The sequence below is a fragment of the Suncus etruscus genome, chromosome 2 (genome assembly GCF_024139225.1).
Source record: "Suncus etruscus isolate mSunEtr1 chromosome 2, mSunEtr1.pri.cur, whole genome shotgun sequence".
Classification (NCBI taxonomy): domain Eukaryota; kingdom Metazoa; phylum Chordata; class Mammalia; order Eulipotyphla; family Soricidae; genus Suncus; species Suncus etruscus.
Genome location: NC_064849.1, coordinates 151,110,899 through 151,135,871, shown reverse-complemented (window position 1 = coordinate 151,135,871; position 24,973 = coordinate 151,110,899). Strand labels below are relative to the sequence as shown.

At 33.0% G+C, this 24,973-nt stretch overlaps 1 protein-coding gene across 1 annotated transcript in view; it reads left to right on the top strand.

Annotated features, from left to right (window-relative positions):
• MCTP1 (multiple C2 and transmembrane domain containing 1) overlaps positions 1-24,973 on the top strand; it is a 397,320-nt gene that overhangs the window by 207,731 nt on the left and 164,616 nt on the right. Inside the window, exons 13-16 of the mRNA XM_049769129.1 lie at positions 464-566; positions 912-1,013; positions 1,393-1,467; positions 3,462-3,581. Of these exons, the coding sequence (XP_049625086.1) occupies positions 464-566; positions 912-1,013; positions 1,393-1,467; positions 3,462-3,581 (400 nt within the window). The remainder of the gene's footprint in view (positions 1-463; positions 567-911; positions 1,014-1,392; positions 1,468-3,461; positions 3,582-24,973) is intronic.

Genomic DNA, 24,973 nt, shown 5'->3' with positions numbered 1-24,973 from the left:
AAAGAAAAGTCATAAAAATACAATGTGAATCTTGCAGATACTGATCTTCAAGGAGTGCATTAGGAAGATAGTAATTACTAGAATAAGAAGAAGAAAAAGTCTAAAAATCATCAGAGCCACTTAATTATTAGTGCCACTTATAGATGGTTTGTGTGATTTTTTGTTTGATACTTTACTTTGTGTCCATTCAGATGGAAAATCATGTTTATTTAAAAAGTTGCAACTTGAAAGCACAATGGTATTCAAAGTCCTAGATAATAGAACTATCACGTCTACTAAGGTGTATTCTGGAAAATCTGTCAGATAGCAAGCTATCTTGTCTATGTAAATAACATACATTAAACACACACACACATTCACACACATATGTAATCAGCTGGAGCTAGCTAAAGTTTCGAAAGCATTTTTTGTTCTTGTTCATCACTGATGGAGCCTTTTCTTCTGATCTATATTTATTATGCAGCAACATTAAAGATATCCATTCAGTTCTTGAAGTGACAGTTTATGATGAAGATCGAGACCGAAGTGCTGACTTCCTGGGCAAAGTTGCTATACCATTGCTGTCTGTAAGTTTTATACACCTGACACATTGCTCTGTGTTGCTTTTGCTCAAGGAAGAAAAAAAAAGAGAGAGAGAGAGAGCTTCGGCTCTCTATCTGTCATTTCTCAACCAAGGTCTGTAATAAGGAACACTAAAAATTTTAACATACTCAATTCACGGCCATGTTGAATCCCATGATAGTTAATTTTTCCTGACAGACTTGATCCTGGTAATGAACAGGTACTTGTCAGAATTGCCACAGTTGTTTTGGGTTCTCTGTCAGTTTCAGCAGCTGGGGGTCAAAGGTCACCGAGGGAGTGTATTCAGTGGAGACCGCGAGACAGACGGCTGTCATGTCCTTTTCCCGCAGATTCAAAATGGTGAACAGAAAGCCTACGTCTTGAAAAACAAGCAGCTGACAGGGCCAACAAAGGGGGTCATCTATCTTGAAATAGATGTGATTTTTAATGCTGTAAGTCTTAACTTTGGCTTTTTTGTACTGCTAAAGAGTTCAGTTTCATGAAAGCTTTTGTTCCTGATTTGTAGAGAATTTCTGTCATTCCTCATTTTCTCTAAACCTTGATGTCTCCTGGAGAATACGCTTCTGTCACTGCCTGGCACACCCACACGCTGCTTGCTAGGCTAGGCGGCTGCCGCTGCTGCTATGCTTATGCTGCCGGCGGAAGGAAGACATGGAAGCGCATGCATGTGCTACTGTATACATTTATATTTTATGAGCACAGCAGCCAGCACTTTGAAACTTTAGAAATGATTGCAAATTGAACTGCGTGCAAAACTTGTAAACAATGGTGCTATATTCATTCATAACAGACACATATGTTGATGTATAGGTGAAAGCCAGCTTACGAACATTAATACCCAAAGAACAGAAGTATATTGAAGAGGAAAACAGACTCTCTAAACAGGTAAAAAAAAATAATAAAGCAAGGAAAGATTAAACCCTCTGGGAAGTCCTGATTATATCTGTGAAACATCTTAGTAAATTCAAATAAACTATGGAGGTGTGGAGGGGTGGAAGACGAGGGAATTTTTTTTTTTTTGTCATCTGCTTATGTGAAATGGCTTTCTTCATTTTTTTTCTCCCTTTCTTTTTCTCTCTTCCTTTGCTTTCCTTTAAAGATCAAACAAGGACAATACCAAACTAATAAATTGGATGGGGGTGGTCAGAAAGGAAAGGGGTTATGGTTAGGTGCTACACAGAAGGGTTATATACTCATGTCTTAGCAAAAGGGTTGATCATTTCTAACATAAAATACGATTTGATTGCCGTGGAATGTGTAAATGAGAACACTAGAAGTTGAGGTTCAAATATATGTCCAGACCACCCAAAGGTAATAATGCAGGTGTGTGCAAAGAGAGCCCAGCATAAAGCTCTTCCCTCTAATCCACAAAGGGGGGAGGAGGCTCTATCTTTTAAGGAAAACCTTCCTGTTAATTAGATTTTGACTATGATCTTTTACAAGCGAACTTTTATTGGCATTTTTAGCAAAGAAAATAGAAAGTCAGGAACTCTGATCAGGAAGGAATTTGAAATGAGGCTTGATATCTTATAATTAGGCTTATAGTTTTAAATGAGAACTGATGACAAATTAAGAGGACCGAGTGTTCCTGTTTAAAAATGTTTGCTTCTAATTAGCACAGCTTCAATAATATGTATTCATTATGGCTATAAAGTTTATAGGACTCATTTGTGTGTTAAAATATTTAATAATTTTCTGTGCTATTAAAAGACCAAAAGTATTTTTGCTTTTAATCCAAGTAATTTGCTATAAACAGTGGGATCTTTGGTTGTTTAAAGTTATGCATGAGTTACAAATGTAATGTCTATCTAAATAGAAACACAAATTACATTTTCCCACAGTTACAGATTAAAGTAATTCTTAAAGGGAGTTAAGTGGGGACCAAGAAAAAATAAACTAATAGGAAGATTCTACTTTGTCTGAAAGGAATTTCAGTTTTAGCAACTTGTTAAAACTTATATGGAAGTATATGAATCTGTGTTTACATATACACACACATAATTTTTTCCTATGTCCTCAGTAAACTTTACAGAACTGCTTGTTTAAAATGCCAGAGCAGTCTGGAAGTATATTTGGAAGCAGCAAAATGTTATCTTGAAGATCTGTTATTCTAATTATTATTAACACAGTAGTAAGAAATTTTTTGATTTATCATCTAGTTTTGAGGCTATTCCTCTCCTATAGTTGTAGGTGTATCTTTTTGAAGTTTAAAATTCTAATTAACTTTTATATATTCTTTTAAATAAAATATTTTGTAAAGCAAGTGCTTGCCATATTTGTCAAATTTTTGAAAAAGGAATGATAAAATATAGATTGCTACTTAGTGTATTGTGGAAAAGAGAAAGGAAAGGAGAGAAAGATAAATCCAGAATATAACAGTAAGAAAGATAATGCTACTAAAATAGTAGAAAAGTTTGTGTTTTCTATCATAAAACTATATTTAACAGGTTTATTTATTACCTTAAATAAAAACATTCCAAGCTGTTCACTTAGCTTTCATATATCATGAAATAGTAGGATTTAAAGAAATTTAACACTGGAATAAGATTTAAGAGTTAAAAATTTTATCTATGGTTCAAGACGAAGCAGCAAGAAATTTTTTTAATCCATTGGAGATTTTTTTCCTTTTGAACAATTGCAATCCAACCAGTAAGAGAATATAAGCTAAGAAATTGTTCTTGTAATGGTTCATTCTATTTTCTCCAGAGATACTTTTTCTCCCTTTAACTTGTAAGCCAAAACTGTTTGATATAGTGTTACAACTTTATTAACTTGCTTTTCTCAATCACAGAAAGATTGAAGAATTTTATAGTATATCTGAGGGGTTTTTTTTTTTTTTTGAATCCCACCCCCTAATAACATTTTCATCTTTCTCCCAGCTGCTACTAAGAAACTTTATCAGAACGAAGCATTGTGTCATGGTGCTTGTAAATGCTGCATACTACGTTAATAGTTGCTTTGATTGGGATTCACCCCCAAGGAGCCTCGCTGCTTTTGTGGTATGATCATACTGTATTACTTACATTGTTATTCATTAAATGCAGTAATCATAGCTGCATGTTTCTGTGGCTATAGTAACAGTTATGTTGATGTGGCCATTTAAAAGCTCCTATTTTAAGTCTTAACTGGACAGATTTGCCGTGGGCTGGAACCTGATGGATTGCTCAAGGTCTGAGTCCAAGAATATATCCCCCCACCCATATTTCCGGAACGCAAGACAGAACGCCTATGTGTAATTTTCTCTGACAGTTAAAATGTAAAATTTTACATATTGCATAATTCCAAATCCCAAAGAGAGCCAAGAAAAGTCCTTGGTGTTAAAAAATTAATAATCTTGACCATCCTCTATTTAATTTTATTCATCCTCCAGATACTTTTTCAAAATAGGAAATGCACTGGCCATAGAATGCTAACTGATAATACTTTAGTCTATGAATCAATTGAAGAGAACATGACCTATTTTAAAGATTTTATTTTCTTCTCAGATTTTCAGTTTTTAAAAAGGCACAAGGAGAATTTGATAGATCCAAATAGGCCTCTAACAGTATTCATCTTATAGCCGTTTACTTGAGTTATTTAAAAACTGCTGATGAGACCAACTTGAAGAGCTAGAAAATCCAAAGGAATACTTTCCTCTAAGCTTTAGCTGGGATTTCTGCTCACACATTATTTTGCTTATTCAGGACTTTGATTTGAAGTGTAAGTGGAGTCCTTTTGATAGCCTTTATGTTATTGTCATATTTGTTACAACATAAGTTTTTTATGCTTCCTTAGAGTTGCTAGTTTAGCAGAATATGACTTTATTATGGGACTTAGAAGGAAAGCCTTAATTATAGTTACAACTCAACATTTTAGTATTATTATTCAAATTATTGTATGTATATCTCTTTAGTACTTTGAGGTCTGTCCACCTTTCGGGCCTTGTAGAGGACTTCACTAATGTCTAAGCACATGAAACAAAGAGTGTATATGTTCCTTTGTGCTCTAAATTACCAGAAAGCTAAGCATCCTGCTTCCGAGAGACATGTTATTTCCTTGAGAAAACCAGTTGTCATCATTAAATTTTAGAAAAGAAAAATCTACCTTGCTCAATATTCTTTTATTTGGCTCTGTCACATAATAGTATGAGGTGCTATTAAGAAAATTTAATTATAATTTTTCACTAGCATAGAAGCATTCTGATATTATGAGAAGTGGAGAAATGATACTAATTTTCTACACTATTTTATGACATGGCTTTCAGGTTCCATAGATCTTTGTTTAACAAACACAACAATACTCCATTGAAAAGGTCTTGCTACCATCTAGTCTATAGCTGTTTATAAAGTTTGAAAATGGAATACTATATATAATGATATTTTTCAGGAACATTACTTTTCAATGCTTTGGTAGTACAATGTGTTGTGTAAGTCTTTGTAAACTTCCTTTGGCTTCTATAGGTCACTCTATAGGTCACTCATGCAAAATGAATTCAAAATGGCAGTTTTTTTTTCCAGTTTCCTTTTGATTAAAAGTCAGGCATGGAAATTCTAAGGAATTTATGCCCATGTACTTGATAATGCTTGAGTAATTTTACTGTAAGAGAATCAATGTTCAGAGGGGAAGAAATGTAATATTATCTCTCAGTTAGAGATTACTTTCTAGTAGATTTTTATTAGGAAACAAGCTGAATGCACAATATTAGAAATAAAGAAGTAGAACTCAGTAAAGATATGAGAAAGGACTGCTTGGATTGATGGTGGAAAAATAAGAGACCACAACCTATAACATCAATGTACATCAGAAGAAACAATATTTTGCAAATACAGGTTCCTGGTCCACAGCCTGCATTTACACCTAATTCTACCTTCAATGATCATTCCTGGTGGTGATTAGGTTGTCATTATTTGTTGCCCAGGATTCAAACCAGGGTAGACCACTTGCAAGGCAAGTGCCTTATATCCTGTACTATCTTTAGGACTCAAGAAACAATATTAATTATTTTGTTTTTTAAAAATAATGTTGTCTTGCATTCTTTTGAATATAATTTAAACAATGAATTACAAAACCAAACTTAATTTATTTAATTAAACCTGTTCCTTGAAAGAAAATTTTGTCTTTTTTTTTTTTTCTGACTCTGAACTCTTACTCTTGGTCAGTTCCTGATAAAATAGAGTGATCTAAGGAAATCATCAACCTGTAAACCAAGAATTCTGATTTTTTTTTCTCAGATGGAAAACCTCTTCACTGATATTAACTAAATAAGGGGGTTTGTTCTAATTAAGCTAGTTACTAAATGGCTATAGGCATAACTTCATATTATTGAAGCAATTTTTCCAAGATTTCCACTGACATTCCTTCTAAATTCTAAACCACTTCATAATCTTCTATCAATATTTAATTTTAACCTCAGGTTAAATTCTAATAAAAAATACTCTTAGGCAATACTAATAACTATTATCTATTAATCACTTAAGTGACTATTGTATGCAATAATTCATATAGATACTTTTCTTGTATTAATAAATGTGTTGTTTGCAATATTCTTATGAGGTTATGAAGTAGATAATGCTATTTTCCCAATATGCTGAGGAAGGAATTGAAGAACAAGGAAATTAAGCAGTGTGTCTAAAACCACACCACAGATAGCATTTTATTATGAGATCTTTTAAAATAGGTACCTTGCTATCTTAGCATCATATACATTAAAAAATGATGGAAAGATTTGTATTCATTTTCCAGATTTTAAATGATATATTAAAATAAAATGTTTCAAAGTTCTCATTGCGTAACCAGACAGAGCCTTTTAGGCAGCTTATTGAAAAGAACTGCTTTCTATTAGAAGGGTTTGAGTAGCATCCCATTGTTACAAACATATTGTCCTTACCATCCCCTGTTGATGGATCACGGATCTATTATTATAATATTGGTTCCACTTGGCCCACTTTTTTTTATAAATGCAGCTGCCTCATGGAGCACATGCATTTGTACCATTATGCGGCTTGGTTTTAGGCCCAGATCAGTAAACTTTATAATGTTTAAGTGCTTTCGTTCTATTCCATCTGATGTTTCTTTCCTAATTTACTATCCAAAATTAAATGTGGCATCATGAAATCAAAACGAAAAAACAATAATTTTTTTTGTCCCAGTGTCAATTAAAGTGGAGAGTACAAGAAATGCAGGCTGAGTGCTGTTCTTGCCCCTTCAGTGTGGCCTATGTGCTGTGGGGAATTCGAGCCTGGTTGATGATATTAGAAACTGAAATTGGTCTGGAAGGTGATGGATACAATAGAAGCAAGCACATTTCTGAGGATGTCCTTGTTCATGCGCTATGTATTCAGTTTTTAGATTTCACTGTGAATATTGTACGCCTACAGGTGAGAGTGTACAGATGTGATACATAAGGTCCTGCTTGTCTTTTGGAGTCATGTATTGTCGACATGGAAATGTCTTATAAATTGGGCCTAATTTTCATCAAGCTCTTGACCAGACATTGTGTTCTTGTGGATGTCAGTGGGTGCAACATGGGAAAAAAAAGAAAGAACATTCTTTCTTTCTTTCCAGTACTGTCATTTCTCACTGTAATGAGCACAAAAAAATAATTGGACAACTGAGCTATCAGTAAAAGGACACACTTCAGTGTGCATCAAAGAATTATTTTATAGGACAAACTTTAATCTTTAAATGTGATTGTAGATAATTTGTGGTGCCATCTGTCCATTTGGAATTGTTTTAGCCTTTTCTGTCGTTATACAGTAAGTGCCGCTGTGTTTAACATTAACATTTGATATTTTACACATTTAATTTCTGTTCTGCTGTGTGGTCCTTAGGGAATGGAGCGCTAGTGCTACATGAGAGAGACAAAGTATTGATCAGCTAACATTTCAGCTACATTTATGTATGTCGCAAAATTAATGAAAATGCCAGACAAAAATGTCAGAGTGCACAAAAAGGTAGAATTTAAATTTGGTAGTTTAATGAAAAGTTTAAGATGTGCATTATCAAAAATGTCCTCCGTCTTTAAAGTATAATTCCTAACAGAATAAGCAGAGAGAGACACACATATTTTACTTAGAGGAACAATGAACATGAATTATGAAGGGATGTCAACTTCTCAAAGTACCTTGGTCTCCAAAATGGCATGTTTGAATGCTTAGCTGTTACTTATGAAATCCATTTATTTCTGCTCATACATATTTGGAGGAGTATTGGCTTTAAAATTTTGTACTGGACAATTTACAAGCCTAGCTTCCTACCCAGAGTCTTCCCTTAGGTTTCCATGGTCTCTATGTGTTCCTTTTGTGTAAAAAATAGAGAATTCCCTCTATAGCAATTCATCCAGGCCACTCTGTTCATTATTGTTCTCTTTCTGGGTCCTTTTCAATCGCCTGGTTTTCCTTTGCTTCCAAGATAATTTGTGCTCCACTTTTATTCAGTTGCCATTTTAGCAAAGGATCACACTCGGGACAACAGCTACTCTCAGAAAAGCTAGGCCATTATGCAAGAAAATAGAAGGGAAAAAAAAGATGATGTATGCAGAGAATGACATGAAGCAGCTCTGTGGAGTCAAATGATTGGGGAAAAAAATGGAGGAAGCAGAAACTAGGGAAGAGGAAGGAACTTGCAGAGAAGGGACTATAATACAAGGATCTAAGGACAATGGGGGAGGAGGATGCCATATCAAGTACTTCCTGTGTAGAAAGCCTGCTTATTATTAAATGACATATGGATTTTTCACAAAGTTTTTACCAATAAAAGGGATATTTTTAAGTGTCTTTCATGTTTAAGGACTCTAAAGGGAGTGTTGCTTAAGAAGAAATATCAATATGAAACAAAGGCTAGTGTATATCACCTGTGGTTCAAGCCAGCAATCATATTACTGAAAATATAAAGTGGTTGTACTGGACATATGGAACTTAAATTTACATTTTCAGTAGAAACTTTCATTTAAAAATTTGAAGAGACATCGAATAGTATCTCATATCAAAATTAGGCATCAAATCAATGGCAATTTTCAAATGATTTTTATCAAAGCTTGTTTTGTTGTTGCTGTGGCTCTTTATTTTTTCCAGTGCTAGCCTAAATCTTGAAAGTTTTCCAGATGTATTTTTGTTACTTTTTCCACATAAACCTCCATAAAGAATCCCTAAATTCAAAGAAAGAAGTATGAAAACAGAATGATCTTAAATGGGTGATGTAATTCTTTATTCTTACGTCTTCCTAAAATTGTGGAAATTCAAATTTTTAGGCCCTTATGCCACCTTTTTTTTTTTTTTGCTTTCCTCTGGCATAAACTAATTTACTAAACAATACTTCTTATTTAATTGATATATATTTTAAAAATACATGAAACATTGCCTTCACAAATAACTATATAGAATATCATCAATTTAGAAGAAACCTGCTGAGTTACCTAAAATGCAGAAGTCAAAAAATGTTAACAGTTTAAAAATTCTAGTGTCATAAATGTATTTGGAGTACCTGCTCAATTTATATAAAAATACTGGAACTTGACACTCAATATATATCCTCCAAATTTATTTGCAATTCAAGAAAATAAACATTTTCTAACATTGACCAATGAAAACATTACATTTTATTCAATAGTTCACTTCATAGAGCATTTCATATAAATTCTTGTATCTTAAAATCCCTAAAGACCATACTTTAGGAGTAATTTGAGTTTTAAAATTGATCACAATTAGCTAATATCAACCCTGAATCTTAAGAAATGTAGTGAGTCAGATATTAATGGATCATAACATTTTGACTATATTTCTTTCATCCTTCCTAAGATGTGATGCTCTAGTTTGTAGGTCTATTTAAATGTATGGTCTTTTTTTGACTTTGTTTTTATAGTCATTATAGTTGTAAACCCCTAGTCCTATCATTACTGAGTTCTCTTCATATAGTCACAGGGTGCTTTTATGTTTATTTTAATTCATGTCAGCCAAAGGGTCTCCTGCTCTCTGGAGTGAGATAATCACAGAAGCTGGAGTCTACTATTCTCTGGAACTAAGTTCCCCTAAGTTTTATTTTTGTGTTTGCAATAAGAATAATATCACTTTTAGATCAGCTTTTCTATTGTCTCTAACTCAAAGAGTGGTAAGAAACTGTAATCTCAATTACATTTTTTTCTAGTGAATGATTTGATTTCCCCTAAGTAGGGGAAAATATAATTATATACATTATCATTATATTTCAGGTATGTTGCTGTTAAGCTATTTTTACAATCAAGCATAAACCTTTATCACCAACATAGCTTTGACACTGTGTGTATATGCATATATGTATATAGGGAATTGAGGGCCACACATATATAGGGGATTGAGGGCCACACATGGCATTGTTCACAAGTTATTCCTGGCTCTGTAGTTAGAAATTACTCCTAATGGTGCTGAGAACCATATGGAAATATGAAATGCTGGGTCAGCATCTTGCAAGTTAAGCACCTTAACTACTGTACTATTGCTACAGATTTCTGATACTGTATTTATCAGGAATTTGTCTGTCCTTACGAGAATACTCCTACCTCTGTGGTGTCACATGGCTGAATAGCTACTATCTATTTCTTGTCTCTTTGAGCAGTCTCCTTTTATTACTCCTCATGATATTCAGGTGATATATTTCATGGATCCTATTTTCTATCACAGTAAATTAAGGATTAAAATTATAAAATTAAAGATATCTTACTGTATATCTCAAGATTCCCATGCTATCTATCTTCCAGAATCCAGGTAAATAGTCAGGAATAAGTCTTTTGCACAAAGCAGTAAGCAGTAAACCATCTTTCATGGCAAAATTTTTGAAAGGAACTGTTTTGAAAATAGAAATGTTTAAATACATGAAATCATGTAAGTTGAATTTAGTAAAGTTTTTGTAAAAAGCTATACTTCAGAGACATTGCACATTGTAAATTGTAGTAGATATTGTAGTGATTTGTAACTTTTAAGTTAGTCAATGGTTTACTCTCTACATATTTTCATGGAGTATTTTAACAGATTCCATCAAGAAATAGAATTAGAGTGCATTGCTTTCTGTTGTTTCATTTTTCTATTCTGACCATTATGAAGGTAAATTTTTGGATTGGGTATTGGATATAATTTCTCAAATGAGATTCTAACTCGATGTATCATTACCTCTTTATCATTGACCTTTCTCATTCTGTCATATTGCCACATTATACATTTAGAATTGAGTATAGATACAATATTCAGCCACATTTGGTCTGTGAATCATAACTCTTCATTTGCTGTTGATTTTTTGACCTAATGACAGGGTCCAAATATCAGCAGGTATTATTAACACTAGAGATGGATAAGAGTGAAGATGCAAAAATAAACCATTTTTAGTGTTCTGAGAAGTTATTAGATATTGACTCAAAGGGGATCAAGAAAGATATCAGGGACTGGAGCTGTGGCGCAAATGGTAGGCATTTGCCTTGCATGCGCTGATCTAGGACGGACCACAGTTTGATCCTCAGGCATCCCATATGGTGAATTCAAGGGCTGGAGCGGTCGCACAGCAGTCAGGCACTTGCCTTACACGTGTCTGACCTAGTATGGACCGTGATTTGATACACGGCGTCCCATATGGTCCCCCAAGCCAGGAGCGATTTCTGAGCACAGATCCAAGAGTAACCCCAGAGTGTCACCGAGTGTGGCCAAAAAAGAAAAAAAAAAAGAAAGATCAGAGGAAACCTAAAAAGTAAGACAAACTATAAATTATAAAGATTATATTATAAATTATATTATAAACAGACCTTGATAAAATTAAGGCCAACCCCATTTTATTTTATTTTTTTCCAGCACCCATTTTAAAGATAAAATACAATATTTCAATTTAATCGATAATTACCATACTAAGGAATAAGATGTAATGAAGAGTGAGTTTTGATGGACCACAAATTATTCTAAGACTTTTCTTTTCCTTCCCAAGAGCCTATTGCTGCTCCCGTGGGTGCCATATTGCTCCCTTTGAAAATCATGCACTAAAGGAAAATTAAGTGTGAATTGAACTATGTTTACTTCCTTGCTCATGGAGGCAAAGTCTAGTCTGAATGTTTAGAAGTTTGTATACAATGCAAATTATTTCAATAGCTAATTGGAAAAAGAGAATGTGTGTTTTCTTTTTTGTTTGGGGGCCACACACGGTGGTACTCAGGGGTTTCTAATGGCTCTGCACTTAGGATTTATTCCTGACTGGCTCAGGGGAACAATAAGGGTGCAGATCAAATCTGCACCTGCTGCTGGCAAGGAAAATACTTACCTGCTTTACAATCACACTAATCCTGAGAGTGTGTTTTTTCTCTAAAAATTACTTGTTATGTTATAGTCCAATTAAAGAAAATATTTTGTCTTTGTAGAGATTTAAATCAGATCTTCCCTTATGAAAATCCAGAGGAGACTTTTTTCTCTACACCAATGCCAGAGGCACAATGTAGTGCTTCACCCAAATGGAGAAATGGGATGATTGTTAATTCTGTCCTCTTATATTGCACCATATTATAGCAATAGATAATATTTATATGTTTAAATAAATACTATTGTGCCAGAGATATGTAAGCCTATACTTGATTACCTATAAGATGTCATTTCAAAAGCAAGATGAAAGCATGCAGAGTAGGAAAGTTATTAAAAAAAAACAGTATAGAATGTTTATTTCCAAGGCCAAGAGATAGCACAGTGGTAGGGTGTTTGCCTTGCAAGCAGCCGATTAAGGACGGATGGTGGTTCGATTCCCGGCATCCCATATGATCCTCCATGCCTGCCAGGAGTAATTTCTGAGCACAGAGCCAGGAGTGACCCCTGAGCGCCGACGAGTGTGACCCAAACCAAAAACAAAACAAAAAGAATGTTTATTTTCTATATTAAATGGAAATTTATCAAGTTCTCCATAGTTATTTTTTTATAATTTTATTTTGTTAATAGTATGTAAATAATATGTTTTATATCCTATTTACCTATATAATAGTACTTCTGTGGCATTTTTCCATAATTAGCATTCTGTATACTTCAGTTCCTGCCAATCAGATATTAAGCAATATTTACATGTTTGAAACAAAAATATAGCATCCTGTCTTAGTTTATAGAATATTGGTGAATTCAACAATATTTCCCTTAGAGAATTAAAAATTCTTTGATTTAATCTGAAACAACAGTTTATTAGATTAAAAGTAGTTCATTAATTATCTATAACTTAATATACTGGGGTTATATAAAGAAGAATAGTTACATTTTAAACTATTAGTAAAGTAATGACTACTGCTCAAATAAAATGATTCATAATAGAAAGTTAAGATAGTTGAGTTCTTTTTTTTCAGTTAAGCAGAAATGTGGAAAACCACTTTGTTTAAATTATTTTAAGTAAAAGTTTTATTCCCCTGTTGCAAAAAATTATTTTTTGTCTCAATATATTTTCAGGCAGGCATCTATAATTGGAGACAACATAGATGAAGGCTGCATTTGCAGTTTTATTTATTTATTAAAGTTCTCAGATTATTAACTTCATTCTAAATCCTAAATATTGGTATATGTACAGTTAGTTATGACTAAACACTTTGCATATGGGTTCCCAACCTTTAAAAAAGAAGTGCACTTGGTAAAACCATTGTGTAGACCAGGGGTCCTCAAACTTTTTAAACAGGGGGCCAGTTCACTGTCCTTCAGACTGTTGGAGGGCCATATTATAGTAAAAACAAAAATTATGAACAAATTTCTATGCACACTGCATATATCTTATTTAAAAGTCAAGAAACAAAATTGGAATAAATACAATATGTGGCCCATGGGCCGTAGTTTGAAGACCCCTGGTGTAGACCTTGGGACATATTTCTTATAGTGGGAAATAAAAAAACCTCAAGAAAAAAAAAACACCCTAATGCACACTCCTAGAGTACTAGCTCTAAAATGTAAATATCACATATGAAAATATATTAATTATACACATGTGTGTATATATGTAAATACATAATATTAAATATTTGTAACTCAGGATTATAGAATCTTACCTTAAATTTATCTTACCTGAGCTTGAGAATATTGCACCCTCCTAAGGACACAAATAAGAAATTTGAAGGTCAGAGATAGTTATAGACTGTTACAATTGGAAGTGAACTTGAAAATAATTTTACTTTAAAGGAAATTAAGGGGCTAAGACTTCACTGAGAGATCTGAGCGGTAGTAGAGAGGGTAACTCACTTGCCTGGCGAGTGATCAACTTGGATTCAGTCCCTGGCATCTCATATGGTCTCCTGCACCCTTCAGGAGTGATTACTGAGACAGAGACAGACAGATTACTGAGGCAGAGACAGGAGTAAACTCTGAGCATTTCCAGGTGTGCTCCCTGCCCAAATAAGAATTCAGTGAAATGGTAATTCTTCTCCCGAAACCCAATAATAGTTGTTTCAAAGACAGCAACTTTGAGAAGCTAAAAACAACAGGCAGAGGAATTGAAAGATAGAGACAGTTGCCTGTATCTCCTGAAGCTTGTAAATTAAAATGATCTTAAGGAAAATCTACTATTTGACATTATTCTGTTGTATTCTGAGTGTATATTTGGATGGTCCTTTGTACCTGCTGAAAGTGACTAATTGAGATAATAAACCTGTGTTTGCTATGCTTTGTATTCTTCTAATTTAAGTTATAAGAATATATACTACCTTTTGAGGAACTTTTTTGTTAGTTGAGGTAATATCACAGTACAGCTTCCAAAATAGTACATAGAGATGTTTTGTGTACTTCATAATAAAAGAACTTTTTCTGTTTGGGGAATTTTTATTGGGGTATAATACTTAATTGTTTAGAGGCTATTCCTGTATCTGCTTAGTAGTTGCTGTCAAGGGTATTTGGGAGACTATGTGGTGCCACTGGCCAAACCAAGGACTCCTCCATGTGGAGTAAAATATGTGCTCCAATACATTGAACAATTTCCTGGGCCCTTAATAAGGAACTCTTAAGAATCACTGTGTGTTTAAGTAAGGTACATTTTTTAAAGTAAAGAAATATTATTTATTTTTAACTAATATAAATTACTTATTTCTCAAAATAAATTGTAGATATGTTAATTATATATTTCCCAGGTTTTAAAAATACTTTTTTTAACTGAGATTCTTAAAAGTTTAATCAATATATATTGATTTAATGCTAGCTAAAATGACCTATCTGTGGTCTTATACTAAATGAATGCTGGGTAGGTGAGACAAACGTAGATTTTTCTGGATTTTTTTAAAATAGTGATTCAACTTTATAATACTCTCTCTCATCCTAAATATTTCTAAAATGAAATAATTTTTTCTGGCTTATAATAATGCAATAGAATAGTTGGTACTTTTACAAAGTGGTCCAAGTTCTTAGATAAATCTGAGCATATTTTGACATGCTGTTAGAACTTTCAGGGTATTGCCCACTTCATTATATAAGTTTGCAGTATACTTGTTATAAATTTGGTATACTGAATCATTGCTACTGGAACTGCGATAATGAAAAGAGCTAAATTCAATTATTTATGTGATGGGCTTTGAAATCTTGTTCACAGCAACAATAATGCAGGCTTTCCTTCAAGCTTTGTGGCCTTTCAAAAAAAATTTTTAACTTAAAATTATTTTGAAAATAAAATTATTCGAAAATTATCGAACCTATAAAAGACAAATAAGTCACAAAGGGAAATGTTCCATCCAGATTTGCTGAAAATGCCTGACTCTTTTTCCAAAAATATATTGGAGGCATATTTAATTAACCTGGGTTTTATATCTAATTAACTAGAATGTTTAACCTATGTTTAAGGAACTAGAAAATAAAATAGATTGTAAACTGAAAAATGTCACTTGTCAGTATTTTTAATCCATTACTGGAACCAGTGACAAGAAATAAATTCAAACTGTTCTGCTTGAGATGCATTGAAATGCCATTAACAGATCTTCCCCGTTTTCCTGCACACTCAATAAAGCTGTGTTCAATGACTGACTCAGCTGACTCCAGTAGCAAAACTTGAAGTTAAAGCTGTAACAGAAACCCCCAACAGTAGTATCAGATGAAGCTGAGCATAAATGTAGTATATCAGGCATCATAAAAGTGGGAATGTGGGATACATTTATGCCCTCCTCTATGTACTATGAGATCCATACATAAGATTCACAGTCATTATTTTCGTCATCTTAATGAGATCAGTGTGGAAACATTTCTCTCTTTCTCCCTCTTGCCTGTCAGGAATGGGGCGTTCCATTATTTCTCCTTTCTCTCTCTCTACAGTTAAAGGACTAGTTATATTTTCTAGGAACACCAGAAATGTTAACTAGTCACTGCTGGGAGCCCCAGTATATCATATACAAAGACTTGGAACTTTAGACTTGGACCACAGCATGAGTTTCCTTCCCTTCGCTATCTTTCCTCCTTTCACCCCCACCCATGCCTATGCTTCTATTTCCTTTCTTTCAGACTTGTGTATCTGCTACATTTTCCCCCAAGGATTTCACTGAGGGAAAAGATCATTTCTCCAGGTACAGGAAAATAAAGTACCCAAGTATTACCTCTAATTGTTAGCTTTTTTCTCGTTGGATCTATTGCCCTAATTAATTTTGTAGTCATCCTAAGCCAAATCTAAATGCAGTGTCACACCTTGAATTGAAAGGCAAAATGATCAAGAGACCAATGTTTAATTCCTTTTACCTTCAAATAAAATTTCAAATCTATCAGGAAGCAGTCACTAGTTATAATCAAAATTGCAAGGGGATATTTTTATAATCTGTTTATAACTTCTCTTCATTTTAGCGATAAGACCAGGAGAATTTATTGAAGCATTATTTAAGTCATTGTGGATACTGATAATTAGTTTGCATTGTAACTGTGCTGTTTTGAGTTTGACTTTTCTTTAGAGAACATGTGCTTTAGAGGATTCCCTTGAACATGATTGAAGAATTTTAAAGTAGGCATTTTTAATATTTGCTGCCCTCTTAATTATAACTTGTTTAATGCACCCCTGTTAGCAAAGGGATTATGAGTTAATAAAAATGTCATAATATTAGTGAATAAAGCCCTATATAATTTTCCCTAGGTAATGATTAAAAGCATAAGGCTATATTAACAATATTCTTAGTGTACAGTTCTTAAGTGTATTTGATCTTTATCTTTTATAAACTCATTCTATGCTAAATTCAACAATAAAATATTTGAGGGATTTAGCTAAGCTAGTTAATGTAAAATACTCAGGCACAGAACTCTTTTCAAATGATTTGTATTATATTGATGTTCTATCTCAAAGTCAATCTGAAAGTTTTAAATGTTAGCTTAACATTTGCCTGTGCAATGTTATTCAGATTTTTACAGTGCTCATTTAGCTCATCACATTATTTGTTAAAACTGTCAAAAATAAAATTAATAATCATTAGGTCACTTACATAATGCTTTGCTTGCATTGATAAATGGGTTTCTTTTTATCTTTCTTTTAAAATAATGCCTTTCTGGCTTTGTTCTATTACTGCAGCAGGCTGTTGGTATGTATCTTTATACCATCAGAATGAATGAGATATATCTGTATAAATTATTGATTCACTTGAGCCTACCTCTGTAATTCAGAGCTGAAAACTCTGGCAGCTTATCTAATAGAATGATATAACTAGGAGACTGAAGTTACCTACCACAGCAACAATTGCCAGTTGGGGGGTCAAATGCCCTTTTACCTTTATACCTGAACACCTGCAAATTGAGCTGTATCCCATTCAGAATTTTAAGAAGAGGTCCATTGTCGCAGGAAGTAGAGTTTGTTTCTTGGAGAAAATTATGCCAGTTCTACTTCTGAATGAAAGACAAGGCTTTTATTACTCAGGGGATATTAAGGCTGACTGCTTTTTTGAGAAAACAAATTTGCTGTAACTTTATCTGTAATTTAGTCCTGAATGGGTGCAAATAGACTGCACATTGTATGGAGCAGAAAGAAGAAAATAGGGGTTTGTTAGAGCCATACAAGGGCTATGTAACCATTATATTTCCGAGGGAAGTCTTATCGGGGTTGCAGGTTATAAGGAGGAATATTTTGGTTACAGCCCTAGCATCAAACACCTGTTTTGAATTTTAGTTTAGAATGACATTGAAAAAGACAGATTTCTGTCTAAAATTGTGAATGATTAAATACCCATTTCTGAAAGAATTGCTGTATATGTGCTTTCTTTGACCTAGACACTATCCCTATCCAGAAACTTCAGAAATTATCATATTTACTCTTGATGAAGTTGAGTACTCAACAGGGTATGTTGACATTTCACTTCTATACAAATATTATATTCAGAGTGCTGTATGCCCTTCCCAATTAAAAGTAAGTCCTATGCAATGTTTCTATAATAATTGGATTCAAGCTTTGTTAAAGCTGAGACAAGATGAATGTTTGAATGTTTTCAATAAAGGAGAATAAAGGGCATGCATAACTTTTGAGCTTGCTAGCCACTCAGTGTGTGGGGTAATAGAATGATTGATATTTGGAGAAACTCTTCTCTCAAATTCCTTAATCAGAAAGCTCAGTAGTTGTCATAGAAATTCTGATTTTTATAGTGCTATAGTTTAGCACACCATGGAACCAGACTAGGCAATCAAACATTTTAGCCATATTATTTTGAGTTCCAAACTAGTCAATTAGCACATTTTCTATTAAAAACCTAGCTGCAACAGGCCTTTATTGGCTTGTGGTTGCCATAATTTGAATAGTTACTCAATTATCTCCATTCTTCAACCCCTTTTTGCACCTCTCAGAATCCAAGTAGGAATATGTCCAAGAACATACTTGCTTCTTATAGCAAAATTCATAACCTCCACTTCAAACAAGCTGTTAGAGGTTAATCCATAGTTTGGTGATTAATTTTTCTTATTATGTATATCTAACTAAGCCCTTGGGATCTCCACTCTTCTGCTTATTTCAGAGATTCTAGTGTTTCTTCACTGAATCAGGGAGAGAAGTTGCCCACTGTGCAGCATGTTTAGGATGTGAGTACCTCTCTATTCTTAAGTCCATCATCCTTCTTTCACCAAACTCCAGTAGAAACCCACATGGAAAGTTCATTATTACAAGATTACTCGTTTTCTGCATTGTGGTTATTTTCACTCTCTGCCATATTAAAAATCACTAAAACTAATCTGAGCCCTTTATCATTTAATCATCAAATCTGTATCTAGAATGGGAACAGGGCCATCTCTACAGAACATATGCACATTTTGTCATCGCCCTTACAGTATTTTATTTTCTTAGACATTCAAGTTATTATTTATAAATATATGTAAAGAGCTATAACTAAGGTATTAGAGAGCAGCTAGAGCATTGGAGTGACTCCAGATAAAACCCTTTGGTAACTTTCTGGCCAGACCATTCACAAGGATGTTCTAAATTGGTGAGAATAACATTCTTTCTTCACTATAAAACTCCCTGAATAATGGAACCTCATAGCTACACATTTTTTTAGCCTCCAGAAAGGCAGAAGAAAAGGAAGAATAGAATCATAGTTATACCAATGTTCCTGTTTCTGCCCATTCTCTGTCACAGTAGTGTCTTTTTAAATGTACCCCAACCCTTCAAACTGGATCTTTGCGATTTAAATTTGTAAACTGGATTCAATGTGAAGAATATAAATTGTTTCAGGGATGACAGATTACACATCTGTTTTCTTCTTTCCCCACCCCCTGTGTTCACCTTTATAACAATTTTTTTCAAAAAGTAATGTAGTTTAAAAATCATTTAAAGTTGCCTAACATAAATGATAAAATCAAATATTGGATTCACAAACAATAGCCTTTATTGGTTTGTGACAAGTGATCCATCTTTTTACATTAGTGCAGCTTTCTGAACCAGATTACTTTTCATAATTGATAATTTGTGAGTCATATATTTGTTATCTGTTCTTTTATGGCTTTGAAAATAGTGAATGATGCCAAAGATCACTGTGCTTTTATAAAGAAAATTATTTTAGTGTAGTTTATTGGCTGGCATTTTCTGAAAGTTATGTGACTAATAAGTTTTGCAGAAAATGTAACAAAGATAAAAGTAACATCCTTTGCTATAAAAAGACTTGATGGGTCTGGAATTCATATTTATACTATAAATTTAGTTTTAGAATTCATTCATGTTTATCATGATAACAATAATAATACATAAAGAAGAAAAATCAAATATATTTCTGCAAACTAAAATCATGTTGTTACCTAGATGGGTATTTCCCAATATATCATTTACATTAATACAATACACATGTGCAGTAGCTTCCTTCTGTAGGAGCATTACAGTTATTCCAACAAATAATGACTCTTACAACCCATTTTTTTTCTTAACTTTGAGTGATAGCCTTCGGATATTTCTTCAAACTATAATGCAATTTTTTTAATTTACTTTTGTATTTTGGTTGCTAAGGCTTCCTAAATTAAGCAGGAAAATCCTTACTCTTTATTATATTTTAAAATTGTATTATGATAAAATACATAGAAAAGCTCTGTGTCTAAATTTGTCCTACACAAATTAAAATAAGATTCTTATTAAGTGTTTTGCCTGAGAGACAAAACTTTACATTTTTTTCTTACCTTTAATTGACTAGTACTTACACCACCTGGACATTTTCATTAATTCTATGTACATTGTACTGACCAACAAAGAATGGATCAATTGGGAAAAATAACCTAATTTACTCTATAGAAAGAAAAGTATTATTAAATGAATAAAATATTAATTTCACCAATAATTTACTACTATTTCTCGAATGATTTGAGAAATTGTCTTGATTAAAATTTTTCTTAATAAGTTAATCACAGAAAAGTATAAGAATACTGTTTTCTTAATTGAAATAAAATGTATATTTAAAATAATTACATATTTATTTCTACATACACATGTAATCAAATATGTATGACTGGCACAATCCAATGGTGCTCTGAAATCCAACCCCAGTTTAAGAAACAGGATTACCCTTTGCATGGATGACTCTGGCGATAGCCTGGTTAAAGCCCGGATTGGTGAAAGAGGCTCATTTAGAGTCTGTTCTGGTTCTGGGTTGTGATGAGTCTTCTTTCATTTTTTTCTTTACCACAGTAAGATAAAAATATATATGCATATGTAAATACCATATATGAAGCATTTTCTATTGAGGATACTATAATAGTAAAGAAAAAACACTTGTATGTAATTTTTTTTTATCAATTCCACTTTTAAAGTGGAATTTTTGTATCCATATATATAATATGTAATTGCTTAAAATTTAATGTTTCTGGCAAAAATGCCAGAAAAGATGCCAAAAATGCCAAAAAATGCCAAAAAAAAAACTACGTACAGCTAAAAATCAGAATAAACAAGTATATTCATGACTAGTACTTTTACTTTTCTTAGATAATTTTGTGTTATTTGAACTCTCTTTAATTAAATTTCACCCTAGATTATTACATCTAAATATTTCAAAGGCCTATTTTAATTAAAAGTTGTAATATTCAAACATGAATTTTATTACTTAACTTTTATTATTCAAAACCTCTTATTCCCACTTATGATTCAACAATTTCATTATTCAATACTTTTTATTCTAAACGAGTGGTAGAGAACGGTGTTCTTTCCTTACTCAGCCAGAATATGTTTTAATTGAGTTTAAATTAAGAAAGTGAGCAACATTTTCATCAAATGGGTGAACAGAATGTATGAACTACATAAATAGCAGCATTAAAGAAAACCTTCATTTGTGCTTATCTTAGAAAATGTTGACAATGTTTCTTAGCATCGACAACAGTATAGCGAAGCATTCCCATTACCTTTTCAGATGTTTCATTGGCCTCACTTGTGGCATATGTAGCTATAGTGGAATATGTTTATTTGTACATATGGTGGGACAGATTGTTGATGTGTTTTAACCATAATATATTATTCAGTTTTGAAATCTACTCTTTAGAGCTGGAATTTCTTTATAGTTAAAGGAAAATGCATTTCTAATAACTTGTCTTAAAGTTTTTAAAGATTAGAATTTTCCAAATTACATTACCAGTGTTCATATTTCAGAAAATATGACTATTATATAAATTATGGAGGTGTTGGTGTCAATTTGATCTATTTTGCCATTGAAATAAAATTTCTTTCTATAAAATGGACTACTATATGAACTTAAAACTGTTTGAATTTAAAACTATGTTAAGAGTATGTAGTAGAAATTGTTTAAGCCTTTCCTTCCTTCTTCCTCATGAGATTTGTACAAATCATAGAAACGAATTTCAAATTCTGCAATTGATTTATTTTCAAAAAATTAAAGTATTTATGTAGCTTAGTCTTAGAACCTATATAAATAGTCAATATACATTTGGAGCTATTAAAATACTTTATTGAAAAAATGTTTTTCCTATCAAAAAAGCAATTTACCTTTTTAAAAAAGAAAATGCCAGAAGTGGGAACTAATATAAACTCTACAGCCAGATTATTTTAAAACAAAAACATTTGATATGTATCCTAAGGCAGTCCTCACCTGTACCTGGTTTTATTGACTGAAATACTGGATAATTTACTTGCCTTTATAAAAAGTTGTTTAGAATCTTTTCTTCCTCCATCCTAATTAACTCGTGTGTCATTCTGGAGTTTGGCCTGTAGGTAGCAATCTTGTACCATTAAAGCTCTCCGTTCACTCACTTAACAGGCTGGAAAAACTTCCAACATGGTTTGCTCAATGTAAGCAGCATTATTTGCATAAATTCTAGACTTTGATGATGGTCTGTGGCCTACTGATGATTTATGCAATGTTTGGCCCTAAGTTCATGGTTTTGCTCAGAGGAGACTTTACTTTGCATGCTGACCCCATGTAGGTGGGTGACAGCTAACCCATGTTAGTAGGGTGCATAATTAGAGTCTTAGACATCATAAAGCCTCTTGGCTGAAATATAATGTTTCATTCCTCATACAGTCCTTCAGATAATTAGAAAAAGACTAAATATAATATTAGGAGATGGGGAAATAGTACAGTAGATAAGGCACTTGCCTTATACACAGACAACCTGGGTTTGATCCCAGTACTCACTCTGGTGCCCTGTGCCTCCCAAGAATAATCTCTGATTGCAGAGCCTAGAGCAAGCCAGGTGCTTGCATATATATATATATATATATATATTAATATATATATAATATATATAATATTTAGTATTTATGTTACATAGAGAATTTTAAAAAACAACCACGAATTCAAAACTTCTGATGAAATCAGGAAATCTCACGTTTCAGCATTTGTTGTTAGCATCTCAGAACCCTTACCAATTTATACCTGTTTTATTTCAACTAAGAGCTCAGAACCCAAAGGGTCAACACATTGGGTTGACCTTACACAAATACCAAGTGCTATAATATCTCAATTTTCTAATGGCAAAGATCATTTCTTTCTACTCAGCTAATTTTTTGGAATAATTTACAGCACTGTATTAATCCAATCAGTTGCAGAGCATGTGTTCTATACCAAATTGTATCTTATTTCTAATTCTTAGGTTGAAATAGTATATGATATTTTAAGAAGTAGAACTTCTGATTTACATTGCAACAAGATAATTCTCTTTTGTTAACAAGGTCATCTGAATGACTCTGATATGCTTTCATTCTTTATCCTAACGTTTCTTCCTTATTTTTATTGGCCGAGTACCCTCTATGTGTCCAGATTCTGTTCTAAATTGAAATTCCTTAATTGGTTTGGTTCTATAACAACATTATTATATTTAAAAATCTTAACAAGAAGCCAAAGAGAAGCATAGTTGGCAGAGCATTTGCCTTGCTTGCAACTGACCCAGGTTTGATCCCAGGTATCTCATACAGTTTCCCAAGAGTAATCACTGCTCATTAGTGTATTTTATTTTAAAGTAATCAGTTATGTCAATGAGTGAATAGCTGATGTTCATGTGAAATTCAAAAATATATAAAACTGTATTCAGATATATTCCTTTGCTCTCAAGGCCTCCTTGGATTTTAGATAATGGAACTAGATTTATTTCTGGAATTCTTTAAAATTTGTTTTTGAATGTTTTTATTTCTTAAAAATCATTTTAGATCAGATAAAATGATATATTCAATCATCACATTTAATAAGTATATTTGATTTGCATGTTGATTTTATTCAGATTCTGATATAGATTAAATCATTTCTTAACTTCACTTCTTTTTCATTTTTTTAGTGAAGCAAGGTATTTTTTATTGAAATTTAGAAAGATAGGAAAGAAATTATATGTTCAAGAGAGAACACAGGCTTCTCCAGAGTGGAAATAAGCAAGCAAGGAGTTAGGGACAGAAAACTGAGATATTTATTCAGGGGAGAACATGAGACTGTGTTCTTTTTAAATCAAAAATGTTTTTCATTTGCCATAAATGTGGATCATCTAACAGCCCTTCTCTCCACCTGTCCACCAGCCCTCCCAAATCAAGGCTTAGGCTAGGATACCAGACAGGTGAAGGACCAGCAGTTTCAAGAGATCAGTTCTTATCTGAGCTAAATGAGGCTGACATTGCAGATGAAAATAGAAAAGTGGAAAAACAGGTGCTTAGCCAGGTGGGTTTGTGATCTTTTGCCATTACACTGGTTCTATAGTTTTTGAATAACTACATGAAGCAACAGAGCTCCCTCTGTTACTGAAAAAACTGGGACATTCTCATATCAGGATAAGGTTTGACCTGAAGGGGTGATGAACTTGACCTTGGTAGGGATGGCATTTCCCTCTCTCTAATTTACTCATCTTGATATATAGACATGTACATACATTGCTGCCTCTGAACACAATCAATGGATTTTTTTTTTTAAAAATCTTCAAAGATCCTATTTGGGCTGGAGGACACTAAGCCAGGAAACAGTTTTTATTGTCTGTCAAACATAAAGATCTCATTTTGAGAAGAATAAAATAGTTTCCTCTCAGACTGTTTCAGGATAACAACAGGAATTTGGGACTTCTATTTATTTTTTTAAGGTGATGTGAAAGTTCCATTAGAATAGAATTATTGCAAAAGACTTAGAACAATCACCACAGTAAAAACACTGTTTCTCTTTTAATAGCTGAAAACATAAATAGGTCCAACCTTTTTATGGGGAATATGCTATCATTGCATTTATTAGTAAGAACATAGCAACTTGGCAAAGCATAGAGTAACTTCTTAAAAGTGCTTCTTAGCCTTTGATGTATGTACTCATGACCTGGGATCTTCTTATAAACAAGTGAAAACCAGAGTAGGGCATGGTGAGGAGACTGCTGGTTATGAGCTACATTTAAATAAGACCATGTTACAGGTCTTAAACTAAACAATAAATGGCTCAGTTATCTATTACCTAAGGTTTCAAGTTTTAAGTGTTTCATCATCATCTGGAAAACTCTTAAAAGCACTAAACTCTATAATTAAAGTTTCTGATATAGTGGGTAGATCTGAAACTCAAGTATTTGTATTTTAAACAGCTGAT